This window comes from Varanus komodoensis, unplaced genomic scaffold, assembly GCF_004798865.1.
Source record: "Varanus komodoensis strain SLA01 unplaced genomic scaffold, ASM479886v1 scaffold55, whole genome shotgun sequence".
In the NCBI taxonomy this organism is placed as follows: domain Eukaryota; kingdom Metazoa; phylum Chordata; class Lepidosauria; order Squamata; family Varanidae; genus Varanus; species Varanus komodoensis.
In genome coordinates, this window is record NW_025336157.1 from 3,234,807 (window position 1) to 3,248,940 (window position 14,134).

Here is a 14,134-nt window from a genome sequence, read left to right on the forward strand (position 1 = left end):
CACCTTCAGATCATAGTCATGTGCCAGTTTCAAAAGTTAGCCCATCAAATAAACAAGCAACTGATTCTAAGAATGCAAGGGAATGAAATATTCTTCAGTTGCTTGAAAAAGGCAAACGTGTAAACACTCTAGAAACACAACTTTTTTGTTTGTTTTTGTTTCTCAGGACAGGCTGTTAGAACTCCAGCTAGGGACTGCCAGCTATTTTTACCCCCACCCCACCAAAAAAAACCCTCTGACACTTCAGGCAGTGCCTCTGAACTTATGCAGAATGCCTTGTTGCCAAGCAAAGAAATCTCAGCAAAATACCTCTGGGCATGTGGCACACAGTACCCCTTTTGGGTACGTGAGCAAGTTTCGCCCCCAACCCAAAAGTGTCTTCACATCACCACCATGCAAAGAGTTAATCATAGCTCGGGTTCTCCAAATGGCAAAAACCAGAGGGTTATGTCCCTAGATGATCATTACATTATCTGCTGAATCTCCAATTTCCCACCAGTCGATTGGGGGTGGGGGCTGTTGAATTTTTTTAGCCTTTTAAAGCTTGCACTGAATACAGACTACATAAAAGTGGTGAACCACAGAAAGGGGTTCTGGAACTATTACACCGTCATGGTTTTGGCTAGCCTATTCAGGCCTCCTTACCATGGAGACAAGTAAGAAAATACTGCCAAATATTTGGGTTATGTTTGAAGTGTATGGAAGTTCCATCTGAGGATATGTCTGGAGAAAGCTCTTACGTCAGCACCACAACCAAGTCTGCAGGTTAATCCCACAGGGTCTAAAGCATGGGCTGAAAAGAAGGCAGAAGGTCTCGGTAGAATCACAATTGATCAGGTGGGATGTTTTTACTTCTAGTTGTCTACCAAAAGCAACAGTTAGAAAGCATCTCATCTCAAATTAGGTTGCCGAGAAAAGAATGCCCCGGGAGAAAGCATGAGTAGATTCGGAGGAAGCTCTTGAACTTGGTTGTGATGCTGATTACAAATTCATGAGCTGAGCACCATTCCTTCACTCTGAGCAAATGTCTAACCTGTTTTGCCCCTGCCTCCAGTTGGTGGACCTCAGGTTTTCATTAAAAAGCAAGCCTCAAGCTTTTATTATGGGCAGTTCAAAAAAAAAAAACTTTGTTTAGACATTTTGAGCAACTCCTTTTGTCAGAGGGGGGAAAAGAGTGTAAATTTTTTAGCAATACATTTAAAGTCTTCTCTAAATACGTCTCCTCTCGTTGTAAAGTCAACACCCCATATAAGAAACAGCTTACTTACATCTCCAGACATTTAATAACTGATTTTATACTGCTTAAATTATAAAGTTTTACCTCGTTCCATAGTTTTAGCATACTATTTTAACCTTTTCACATCTAATCTCTCAGCTGATATTGTTTTACTGTATATTGTTATGTATATGTTTGTATGTTTATTGTGTTTTATTATTGCATATTGCTATGCATGGTTAGTTTTATTGTCGCTATTTGATGTTTCAATTTTGCTCTTACTGTTGTCTTACTTGTTTTCCTGTAGTCCTCTAGAGAGTGGAATCTAAGTTAAATAAATAAATGACTGTTTTATTAAAGTTGCATCCACATGTGTGGGGGTAGTTCTGTATTTTTTGAGGTTTGCTACAATTTTTGTTCTCATCATTATGTGGCCCAAACATATGATGCACACAGACACCACAAATCTATGCTTCTTGCATGGCAAGCTTTGACATATGACTGGTCACAGGAAAAGGCCAAACAAAAGACTTTCAATTTAATTTGACTTTTTGTTTGGTTTTTATTGTCCATCTTTTATCAAAACACTCAGGTCAGTGAAAGCTTTACCTGCAGATGAAACCACAAATCAGGAAGGGGTAGAAAAGTGTGTGTGTTAAGAAGGAAATTTGACTTTTGTTGTTGTTTAGTTAAAAGCCTTGCTCTTGGTCTTTTGCCTGCAAACACACAAGGGAGAACCAGCCAGAACCAGGAATGTTAATCCACATACACACAAAAGACGGCCAAAGAAAGCCACACAGCCTAGTCGGAGGGCAAGAGGAGCGAAGATAGCCAGAAACAGGGATCAGGAAATGGAGCAAGGAGGAGCAAGGAGTACACAGGAGCAAGGAGTACAAAATTCCAGCCAGTTCCCCCTATAGGAAGATACCCCCTTTTTCTTCTTCCAGCAGGGGGAAGACTTTTCCTTAGCAGCTTGTACCCCCACCCACCCCCATGCCTACATCTTCTCTTTTTAGGTCCCAGTGCAGGACAAAAAACGTTAAGTTTTTACTTGTTCCCAAGCCAGATTGCTCTGCTTGTCCCTCTTCACATGATCTGTCTTGCCAATTCTCCCCAACTCTCCCCACCCCAAAAAAAACAAAAAACCCCATAAATAGAAGTGACAGTGATTCACTGACACCTGGACTCCCCCCTGGAAAATATTCCTCATCATCTGCAGTGCTAAGAATTGGAGTAGAGGTGATTAAAGAAACAAGACCCTTTTAGGATGTGCAAGGCACATGATAAAAGGGCGGGGGGGGGGCCTTATCTAGCCAGACCCTTTGTCTCTTGCTTAGGGCGAGGGTCCTTATAGTGGGTGGAGGGAACAATGGAAGAGAAATGCTCTATACATTCACCTGTTGGCAAGCAAAGGAGGTTCAAAGGCGGTCTTGCCAGCATTGTTGTTGTTTTAATTGGTCCAGATGGTGGCTTGGAACTCGAGCCAGAGATGAAGAGGAGGATGGAGGGGGAGAAGGGTGGATTAGATACCCCTGCCTATTCTGGAAAGGCCCAGCCCCCTCAAAAGGTTGGCCCCAATGTCGCATCTCCAGGAAGGAGAGGGGAAAGGAAGCGAGGGGGAGGCACTCTTCCTAGCCAGCCTGCCACAGAATTAGAAGGAACCGAGTCACAGCCAACTCCAACCTGGAGATTCTTCATTCTACAGCAAATATTGCTTAAAGTTAATCTATGGAGCCACCTGAAAAGATCAGAGTCCAAGACAGGGCTGCAGGGGAAGGGGGGCATGGCCACCCGCCCCCTGGACATGTCTGTGGGCACTTGGACCTGAGACACTATGGGCTGAGGGCTACCGAGCCTTCCCGACCCATGCGCCAGGGAAAGGGGGCTGGCCTGGAGCTCCCCAGCACTGCATCTCCCTGTCCTTCACCCCCTGACCCCATCCCCCCACCCCCGCCTCGTGGCATTATCGCAAGGAGATGCTCCAGTCTGCCCCGATGTTGACGGCGGGTTTGCGGATGGTTAAGACAGACGTTTCGGCCTCGTGGGTAAAATCCAGGCGAGTCTCAGCAGCACCTGCGAAGGGAAGGATCCAGGGAAGAGAGAGAGAGAAAGAGAGAGAGAGAGAGAGAGAATGAATGGGCACATCTGAAAGGATTTTGATTTCCCCAGAAGTCCTAGAAAATGACCCAAGAAAAGCTGAGTGGAACCTTCTTTAAAACTTAAGAGGTGAATATATTTTTTTTTCCAAACCATCATGGCTTGGGATACTGAGAGTTGTACTTTAACATATGTGGAGGCACCAGCTTGGAGAAAGGTGCTACAGAAAAAGAACCCCGAGACAGTTCAGCCCCTCTGGTATTTTAGAGCTGAATTTTTGTGGCCGCAGATGGACAGGAGGCGGCAGGTGGTGGGCAACATTTTTGCATGGGTAGAGGAAGAAAATGCGGGAAGGCCACCTTCTTAAAAATAGTTGTGATGGGAGCTTCGGCAGGCAAGGAAAAAATGAGGGCCAAGGCCGCCACAGAGTTTGTAGCCTTGTTTCTGGCATGTGTGAATGTGGAAATTGCCACGTCCCCTCCCACCCTAGGAGGAAAATGCTGATATTTCACATTACACATGACTGTACAACCCTCGTGCAAAAAATTCTCCACGGAGAGAGTTCCAGGCAGCAAAATAGGGCACATCAAAAGCTGAATTCTGTTTCAAATGTCAGTGACTTTTGCTTCATCTATGCTGAGCAGCAGTGGATCTCTGGGGCTTCAGCCTGACCTGGAGATGCTCTACCAACTGATTTATAACCGTTCCCTTAAAAACAACAGAAGTTTCCAGTCCTCATGGTTCTGAATAAAGGGCTGATTTCACTAGGAGGTTAGGGAGCTGGTTTGCATCATGTCAGATGGCTGGTTTTCCTCATCACCAGCTATACTTGTTTACTTGACTCACTAGTGGTCGAATCTGGGACGTCCTGCATGTAAACCAAAGGGTCCTAATCAAATCACACTGGGGTCTTAATCTGACCCTACTGTGTCCCCATTTAGCCACACTTCCTCGCTCTGTCGCCACCCCCTGTCCACCGGCTGTACGATACTTTCTTGATTTTTCCCCCTCTCCAAAACAGCAGGGTCAGTGCAACCCACCGACCCCAGTCGCTCACCCTCTTGTTGAAGGAACACCGCCGCTGGCTTGCCAGCTCCCAGGATCACCACCCGTTCAATCCAGGCTTCTGTCTCAAAGGTGCCCTTCGGGTCTGCGGAGCTGCAAGATTGGGGTGGGGAGGAAACAGTGCGGCTTCAGAGAACAGGGAAGTGATCCCGCAGTCGTGGCTGCCAGATGCAGGGCTAGGCTACCAAATGGGAACAGCCACAAGAAGGACTCTCTGTTCGGAGGACCAGGTTCAGAAAGTTTTACAAACAAAGACGGGTGGATTCGGGCCACAGATGCCTCACGAAACTTATGGCGGGGGGCAAAGGATATTAAAGCTTTCACTGGGCTGCCATTTGATGAAAAGAAATTTTAGTGGGTTAATCTTATGGGTTTAATTGGCTAAGTCTCAAGGACATCACAAACTTCTGGAATGCCACATCTTTTAGCCACCTTCCTTCCTGTATTCCAGAGGAAAGCAAGCCTATTTGTAGGAAGAAAAGAATTCCTACAATTCCCAGGATGCCCCTGCCAGCACAGCTGGGAGCTGTAAGCCTTTCTTCTGTCCAAACATGCAGAAGTTCGCTCCTTCATGCTCTCTCCACCCCTGTACCTATCTGAGAAAGAAGTGAAATTTTAAACCATCTGGTCAAAGAAGTAGAAGCACCGTTTTAGTTAACCAAACGATCGCAGGGTAATCTCTCCTGCTGCGCCCTCTACTTCCTTTCAACATGGTAGGGATGCAAATTAATTTTATACGCAACTAATTCAGAAGTTCAGCTAGACACCTGCAAGTTCCTCTTCTAGTTTAAATGTCTAGCTGAGCATGTGGGTGCCAGGAGTGAGGAACAAAAGCTTTCTTCCAAGTCTCAAGGCCTTGCTAGGAAAAGACCGGGACCGACAGGGCGGTAATAGGGCAGCCGTAAGCTCTGTGTTTTAAGCTGTGGGTGCAGCAAAGCACTATTGCGTGATCAAATGTTTTCAATGCAGTGGCTGAGTCTGTGTTCAAACTGTGCTGCTTCACAGGGTTGAATGCTCACCAGGGCAAAACCCTTCCCCGCACATAGAAACCTAGCATGTCAGGACTAGGCGAGAACTTCTCTCCCTGGCAGTGTAGCTTTCTGTGTGCGGGGATACATAAAGAGGGACATTCCATCCTACAACTGCTCCATCTGCAAGGCAGGGCAGCTCTGGCACACGTTTGCTCCCACGGGGGGGGGGGGGTACCAAACCCCAGGCAGGCCCAGGCGTGGGGTGCTACAAGAAAGGAAGGAGGGGGGGAGGGAAGAGAGGAGGGGGGCGGGTACCTGGCTATCAGTACGTTGCCGGAGAAGTTGAAGTGGCGATGCAGGTACTGTTTCTTCGTTTCGAAGCTGAATGTGTGTCCGTCATCAAGGAAGAGGTCACCCTGCGCTGTGCCCTGGGTGTGAGGAAGGCACAGAACAACAGTGAGGAGGGAAGGGGAACCTCTGGGCAAACATGGCTAGCAGGGCACCCCCTCTCACCCCTTGCCTGCCCTCCCTCCCACGAAGGACATCACTGCTGGGCTGGAAGGTCTATTTTCCCAAGTATCTGGGTCATGCCGGAAGCTCTCGGACGTCCTTCTGCCTCAGCACGCCAAGGATTGCGACCTAAGTACCTCTGCTTCTGTGTAATTGTGTGTTCGTGCCGGTTTGTGCTATCATTCTGGCAGCCGTCAGACAGCCCTGCCTGGGGCTGCACCCCCAGCGGACTTGCTCGCCACCCATTAAGACAGGGGGCCCAGAAACAGCGGCTGGCTTCCGCAGGCTGGACCCTGCTTCGGGCCACGAAGGCTGGCTCCGCTGCCAACCCCCACACCGGCCCCGATCGAGCCATACAGAGCAGGTTCCCGAGCGCCCCTGCTCAGGCACTTGCCGCTCACCTGGGGGCCCAGGGCCACGAAGAGGGTGTAAGGGTCTTTGTGCATGCAGTCTGAGGAACGCCTCACTCGCTCCTTCCGGGCCACGATGCTGCCGCCCCGCTGGTACACGGGAATCTGCAGAGAAGCGCATCACAGGAGCAGGCTCAAGAGGGGCTGCCAGCCAGAAAGTATGTGCAGGATCTTCCCCGAGAGCTCTGGGGCACCTAAAGCAGACTGGCACAGGCTTCCGATGCCCCCTTTTCATTATTATGTCTGCTGTAATGTATCGCTTTGGCTCGCAATCGTACCGACCCAAGAACAATGAAATAACAAATGGAGCCAAAAACACAGCAGTGAAACTGGCGATAAAGATTTAAAATGTTTAGCAGCCAGTGCTAAAGTTAATAAAGCCACAGAGGAAAGGGAAAGAGAATCTTTCACCCAGTATCCAAATGCAGGCAGTGCGGATGGCAGGCCCACGTGAGCAGGGCCATGGCAGGAAAGGCCCTTTTCCTCGGTGGCCTCCCATTGTGCCACTGGGGTGGCAGAACGCCAAGGAAAAGCCTCGCCCCATATAAAGTAGGATTCCTGCCAAAGGGGAACCTCCCTCCGCCCAGGCCCTCTTTGACTTACGCTGCTCATGGTGACAGCCAAATAGAGGGTTTGGGGCGCGTGAAGCTTCTGGTGGGTGTGGACGTCGTACCAAATCTACACGGAAGAAAAAAGGAAGATAAGCCGAGTTTCCAGGGAGAGGAAGGGGCTGCCATCGGGGCCTGGGCACAGCATCTTTTGTAAGCCATCTCTCATTCTTTGTAAGCCACCCTGAGAAATTTGTAGTGGGTAGGTTCAAAAAGCGTTTCATCAAATCGATCGATCAATCTTGGAAGTCCTGTAGAAGAGCGGATTTCAAATAAGGCAGGAATTTGGCATTCCTGCCAGGAAGGCAGAAAAAGAGGGGGCCCTCAGCAGGGGAGAAAAGATTCTCATCCCTGCCTTAAAAGGCTGACTCAAGTACCCAGGCCTCAGGACAAATGCTCCAATACAGGCCAGTGCTGGTCTACTAAAGCCTCCAACGTTCAGGAGAGGGTACGTTTGGACCTTGCATCACCATCATTTCCACTTTGCATTTATAGCCCGCGTTTTTCCTCTTGTGAGGAACCCAAGAGAGCCTGAGCCTCACTCACAACAACCCTGTGAGGTAGGGGAGGCCGAGAGAGAGCTTGACTGGCCTCATCAGCCCATGAGCTTCAGGGCTGAGTGGGGACTAGAACCAGGATCGCCCAGGCCACCGCTAAGCACCACCCCATTCTGTCTGTCCACCCGTCTGTCATCTTCTAATCTCCATCAACGATTCTGTGTTCTCAACCCACTTTCAGTTTTACCACACTCTCTCTCCCCTGCAACCCCCACATCTTGCACCACCCACCCTGCCAATATTTTAACAAGTCTACAAATAGGCTGAGGCAGGTTTCTCCAACCTGGTGCCCTCCAGAGGGCTTGAGCTACATTCTGATCATTCCTAGCCTCTGGCCACAGTGGCTGTTGCTGATGGGAGCTGAAATCCAAAACAACCGGAAGGTATCTGTTTGGGGGAAGCTGACCTAGACAGGAATTGCTGTGTGAGCCCCTGAAAAATAATCTTCAGGAAAGCAAGGATTTAGGGACTGACCTGCTCCTCTGCAGATGAAGTGCTTCGGGCCTGCTGAAGAGCTCTGTGTAACTCAGAACTGTGCAAGCTTTTGGAGTTACACAGAACTCTTCAGCAGGGCAAAGTTGCAGTAGCTCTGTATAATAGGAGAGGTCTGCAGGCTGTTGCGCGAACTGATCGTACCAGTCAGTGAGCTTACAGCAGCTTTCTAGTCCAGTGCTGCCCGATTCCCCTGGCACCGCCCAGAGTAGCAGCAGCTTGCGAAAGTCCCAGTCAAAGTCCACTAACTGAAGATACCAGGAATAAACCTTGAATCTACGATGTGTATGTTACACGCGCGTTCTTCTTCTGAGCTAACGGCCCGTCCCAAATTAGCAGTTTCTCGCGATGCCGGCTCAGCAGGTCTGGACGGCCGACTGAGCTGGGCCTTCCTACAAGCTATCGCTGTGGGGATTTGAACTCGCAGCTCCTCCTGGGCTAATCCCAGTCAGGTGGGGAGGTTGTGTCCTTACCCATCCCCAAGGGAATGCCAGAACTCCATCCCAGTAATGCACTCAAACATGGGGTCAACAGTCAAGCAATGATCCCTTTCGCTCGCACCCGACTTCTCATTTCTCCCACTCACCTCTCCTTTGCCGGGCAGGTACACCTGGACACCCCGAGCCCCCTGGGCTGTGACTGGATGGACCAAGAGTGCATCACCTGCAAAGCAAACCGTATAGCAGCATGAGATCTAGAAACTTATGGCGACCACTCATTTCAGAATATGTTCCTGAATGCCAATAGGATCACCGGGGCTCTAGGCATTTTCCTCAAGGGGAAAAGTTATTTCTCACAGTTATTGTGAAATGTTTGCAGAGTTGATATGTATCACTGAGCTGCTGTACTATAGTAGGGAAGCTATGGATCAAAAAGACTATGATTTGCATCTCGGCCACACAGCCAGTTACCCAAAGTCAGCCCCAGTCTCCAGCCATTTCCTCTGCAAAACTGCAATAACACAGATCTAACCTGGAAGAGCAGTCGCAAGGGTATCTACCGACCAAGGTTCCCAGTGGAGGTCAGAAAAAATGGCCACTATTTAATTCCCTTATTATGGTAACACACCACAAACAAAGTAGCTTCAACATGTTGAAGTGTGCTGAAGCTACTTTGTTTGAGGTGTGTTACTGGAATAAGGGTGAAAAGATCAGGCATGAAAATAAGTATTGGCCCTTAGCAGCGCAAAAGAGTCATTGTAGAGTATAAGAAGTGAAATAACAGACGTCTTAGCTGCTCCAGCCCTGAGACTCACCAAGTAGATACTGGTCATCAATGGAGTAAGTTGTAACATCCTGGGGATATTCCACCCAGAGAGGTCTAAGGAGAGGGGAGAAAAAGGAACAGAAATGGGGAGAGTACAGGGCAAAAAGCACTTGCTGAATTCAAATGACCCACCAAACCAGCCTTCTCCAGCCTGCCACCCTCTAGATCTTTTGAGTGGGGGTCACACGCCACCACAAGAAACCCTGCATGCTTTCTCCGGGGTGTGTTTTTTTGCCTGGATGGGCCTGGAAGCGCTTTCCACTTATCCGGGTGAAGAACTGCTTCTTTCCCAGACCTCATCTTCCTGCCAGCCAGTTTCACTGCGTGCCCTTCCCGTTCTGATATTTCGCTGCGGAGCTTCTCTCCGTTCCCCCCTTTGCCTCACCTCATGACCGGCTGGCCGGTTCGGTAGCTGTGGTAGAAGAGAGTGTACCAAAAGGGCAGCAGGGCGTAGCGCTCACGGATGGCGTCCCGGATCAGGGCCTTGTTCTCGTCGCCAAAAAGCCAGGGCTCCCGGCGGGTGGTATCCACATGGGCGTGTGCCCGGAAGAAGGGCTGGTAAGCCCCCACTTGGTACCATCGCACCAGGAGCTCCACCTCTGGGTTTTTAAAGAAGCCGCCCACATCGGCTGCAGAGAGAGGGACAGAAGGTCCTTTTAAGAACAGAAGAGCAGCCCCCTCGAATCCGACCACAGATAGATCGCCTGGCGCCAACTTTATTCTTTCGGCGCCAAGTAAAAACCTTATTTACCCATCATTTGAAGTATGAAGGGATTTTAAGAGGTTTTAATATCAACAGCCACATTTTGTTTGGCTGGGGTTACGAATGTAATTTATGGCTTTGCTATTTATTGTCTTACAATAATTAAAACAATAATTATTAATATAAGCCATCCTGGGATGTTTTTTCGTATAGGACGGGGTAAAAATGTTTTAAATCAATTAACAGATGCAGCGCGGCTCTCCATTTCCAACCAGAATCAGTGTGGTGGAGGACTTCAGGAGTCCGACTGCTGTGGATGAGCAGTCTTCACTCCTGGGGGACCCTGACCCCTTATTTTTCCAGCAGCTCCAGAATCTACGGTGCTGGGAGAAGACTCAGGCGTGGAAAGGTGTCACAAGGTATCTCCGCCCCTTAGCCGGGACCCTTCACAGGGGGCGGCTGCCCCGTATCCTGAGACAGTGGCAAGGCCTTCCCTTGACACAGTGGGCGCTGTCCGCCAGCCCGCCAAGGGCTTGCTGCAGCACGGGGCTGCCAGAGCTGCCCAGGCATCATCCAGAGAGAACGCCTCTGCTGGTACGGAGGCAGGGCTAACTGGTCTCGAGAGCGCCGAGCTCCGACTTGAGGCCCAGCCCCGACCCGCTTCCCGTTGGAGCAACATGCAGACAACCCTGCCTGAGTTCCAACCCCTGGGGTGCCTTGCACCCTCAAAAGCCACAGCCTGGAATGGACCGCGGGCTGGTTCAACTCTCCGCTCGGCCGTGAAGCTTGCTTGCCGGCCGGACTGCAGGTGCCGGCCGGTCATTCCCAGCCCAGCTTCCGTCCCAGGAGCCCCAGGCTACTTACCTCCGCAGAAAGAGAAGCCCACGAGTCCCAGACTCAGGCACATGGGGATAGAGATCTTCAGATGGTCCCACTCCGCCGCGTTGTCCCCTGTCCACACAGCCCCTGCAGAGGAGGAGGAGCAGGACAAGACGCAGCACTGAGCAAACTGGGCCAGGCCAGCCCTAGCCCGCTACTTTCCCGGGGCTGCGCCTCGCTCACTCCTGGCCATCCTCCCGCCATGGCATCAAGACTAGCTTGGAGGAAGGTCCCTGGGCCGCCAGAGTCTTGCTTGGGCCCTGCCAGGCCCTGGATCTCTTCGAGCTTTTAACCGAATGGGGTTTCAGTGAACCTGCTTCATCTTTCTTGGCAGGGATTGATTATAGATGGATGGATGGATTCTTTCATTCATTCCAGGCATGGACAGTTCACAGCTCTCCAGAACTGTGGGCCTGCAACTCCCATCAGCCCCTCACCACTGGCTGTGCCGGCTGAAGCCACCGAGAGTTGTAGGACAAAACACAGGGTCACAGATTGCCTTCTGCCCCATAAATTACTCAATTTCGTGGCTGCCTTTCCCAGGGCAGTCTGCAATACGTTATTTTGTTCTGGGAAATGTCCTGGAACCAGGCAAAGGGCTGCTTTCCTTTCACACTTCCCCTTCCACACGCCGCCTCCACTGACCATAACGCTGCGAGCCAGCAAAGAAGCCCCTGGTCAGCACGAACGGGCGCTCCACACCGCCTGAACGTTGTATCTGCCCCAGCGCGGTCGCCATTTGCTGCCAGAATGGGGAGGAAACAAACATCTGTTACAGGGATGGCTCACATCGTGCTCAGCATTAAATCCTTCCGTGAACGAGGGCGTTAGACCTTCCCACCTGCCACGCTCCCGCTCTAATCCACAACCTGAGCTGGAGCATTCTGCATGGTTAAATTTCTGTGCCACTCCCGCTTGTGAAAGTGCAAGCGCGCTTTTGCACAACTACAGAGAGAAGACGCCAAAAGACGAACGAGCCGCCTCGAAGGCCTTTTTATGGTGTCAGTTTAGAAGAAAGCAGATTTTCTGATCTGCTGGAAGGAAGTATCCACCAGCCACAAGGAACCTACGGCCCCACCTGGCGAGTGCTCACTACCTAAACGCTTTGGAAGGAAAGGCACCTGTGCAGCTTCAGTATAGTCTGAAGCGCCTGATCCTGCCTAATCTGGATGGGTGGCTTTATTTATTCAATTTCTATGCCATCCCACTAGCCATAGGCTCTCTGGGCAGCTTATGTCATGCTCAAATACATATGCTGCGTAAAAACAATACAAATGTTGTGAAACATCCAGAAAGCTTTGGCTATGGGCAGTGCAGAAATGCAATATAGCAGAATAATTTTATTTTATTTATTTTATTTTATTTAGAAAGCTTCTCTGCCGCCCCATTCGCCAAAGCCTCGGGGCGGCTCACAACAATAAATAAATAATAACAATATAAAAACAATATAATTGGAGATGTCCTGACGTCCTTATTATTATTATTATTATATTTATTATATTTATTATATTTATTTTATTATATATTAAGTGGTGGCAATATAATATATATATTAAATATATAAAATTATATATATATAATAAATATATGCTATATTTTTATATTTAATATAATATATGTATATGTATGAAATGCAAAAATAAATATAATATATATAACAATAAATATATTATATATATATACAATTATATAATTATAATCAGTGCTTGTTTTGCCAAAAAAAAAAAAAAAAGCCCCCGCCCCCAACCCCCCGCTCAGCGTGGAACCACACACACACCAATCCCAAGCTGAGCAGCGCCCGCACTATCTCACTATCAGACAGCAGACACACAAGCAGCCCCCCCGCAGGCACCATGTCAATGATGTTTGCTGCCGATCTGCCACACCCAACAGGTGATTCAAAATCCATTGGGAAAAAAGGCGCCGGAACGCCGTTCCGGTGCGTTCTATGACAAAAAAAGCCCCGATTATAACGAATAATAATGCAGTGGCAGTGCTATTCGGCATCGCTGATCCCAGCCAGCCCCCCCAAGACCGCTTTCCTTGGTGCGGAGAAGCCGCGGCCCCCTCACCACGTAGAAGGCGTAGAGGTTGTGGACGTCCCGGTGCTCCCAGCCGCCCTGGTGCACGGCGTCCTTGTGCATCGTCACCTCGGGCCCGTTGAAGACGGAGGGTTCGTTCATGTCGTTCCAGGTGTACAGGTTCTCCATCGAGCCCTGCCGCCAAGGGAGGAGGCAAGCGCGTTAGCAGGAGGGGCGACCGAGGCCTGCGTCCCGAGCCAGGACCGCGGCGACCGGCCGTCTCCCTACCTCGTAGCGGTCATAGCTGAACATGTTGGACCACCAGGCCCGCATCTCGGGGTTGGTGAAGTCGGGGTAGCCTGCAGAGCCTGGAGGAGAGGAGAGGAGGGGAAAAGGGCTTGCTTCTTTCCCTTCTTTGCTTTGACTGCATTTCTAATCCTAATTTCTAACATTCTCTGGGCAGATGACAAGCCTTTTTCAAAACCACCCTTTTTTAAAAAACACTGTTTCAGAGGATGAACTGTGATTGAATGCAAAACAACCAGCAGCCCAGAAATGGACAAAATAGCCAGGATAAGCTACAGCGAGCGCTCTAAAAACGCTTGGGAGGAAGAGAGCTCGCTGCCCGAGCTTGGAAAGATGGCAATGCTGGTGCTGCTGAGTGAACCTCTCTGGGGAGTTTACTCCATAGGGGCCACCTCTGAAAAGGCCCCGTTCTCTTGCAGCCAAGTCAGTCCTCTGAAGACAGGCTGATGGGCCAAAGCAGGTGAACGTGGGAGAAATACTATTAGATATTCTGTTTGGGATTCTTTCGGCTCGCTTTGCTAAACCTCTGATCACAGGCCCCTCTTCTGCCGCTGCAAAGGGCTGCTTTGCTCCGCCACTTCTCGAGGCCCTTTCCTTCCTCACCTGGCCAACACCAGCCCTCATAGTCCGCGCCGTCCTTGGTCTTGACGTAAAAGCCCTGGGAACGAATCTCGTTATGGACACGGTAGCCGCTGTCCACTTTGATGTGCGGATCCACGATGCTCACCATCTGGGTTAGGAAGGGACCAGAGTCAGGGAACAAAGAGGAAGCCCTGAGCCACGACTCTCCACCTCAAAGAAGACCAAATATATGCGAGTTCTCTTACGCTGCAGGTATTCTGGTTTCAATATGTGAGCAATTTCCTTGGAAAGGGCACTGAAGCTGCACCGGCAGCTGCCAGGAATCGAATATTCAGGCCTCGCTCTCTGGCACCTGAAATTCCACCCAGAATGCCTCCTGGGATTCTGGGGCCACAAGGGACTAGAAACTTGTTTCCAGTTCTCCCTTAAGCAGCACGGTTCTGACTGTGCC

At 49.9% G+C, this 14,134-nt stretch overlaps 1 protein-coding gene across 5 annotated transcripts in view; it reads right to left on the reverse strand.

Moving 5' to 3' along the window:
- Positions 1-1,758: 1,758 nt before the first annotated feature.
- Positions 1,759-14,134, reverse strand: part of GANAB (glucosidase II alpha subunit) — a 38,103-nt gene continuing 25,727 nt past the window's right edge. For all 5 annotated transcript variants that reach the window (XM_044448628.1, XM_044448626.1, XM_044448625.1 and 2 more), the window contains 13 exons: positions 13,705-13,831; positions 13,084-13,163; positions 12,847-12,990; positions 11,420-11,516; positions 10,760-10,861; positions 9,578-9,821; positions 9,182-9,246; positions 8,513-8,589; positions 6,873-6,947; positions 6,261-6,374; positions 5,665-5,777; positions 4,371-4,471; positions 1,759-3,289 (listed from right to left, as the gene is read on the reverse strand). In XM_044448628.1, coding sequence (XP_044304563.1) covers positions 3,180-3,289; positions 4,371-4,471; positions 5,665-5,777; positions 6,261-6,374; positions 6,873-6,947; positions 8,513-8,589; positions 9,182-9,246; positions 9,578-9,821; positions 10,760-10,861; positions 11,420-11,516; positions 12,847-12,990; positions 13,084-13,163; positions 13,705-13,831 — 1,449 coding nt within the window. In that variant the 3' untranslated portion in view covers positions 1,759-3,179. The remainder of the gene's footprint in view (positions 3,290-4,370; positions 4,472-5,664; positions 5,778-6,260; positions 6,375-6,872; positions 6,948-8,512; positions 8,590-9,181; positions 9,247-9,577; positions 9,822-10,759; positions 10,862-11,419; positions 11,517-12,846; positions 12,991-13,083; positions 13,164-13,704; positions 13,832-14,134) is intronic.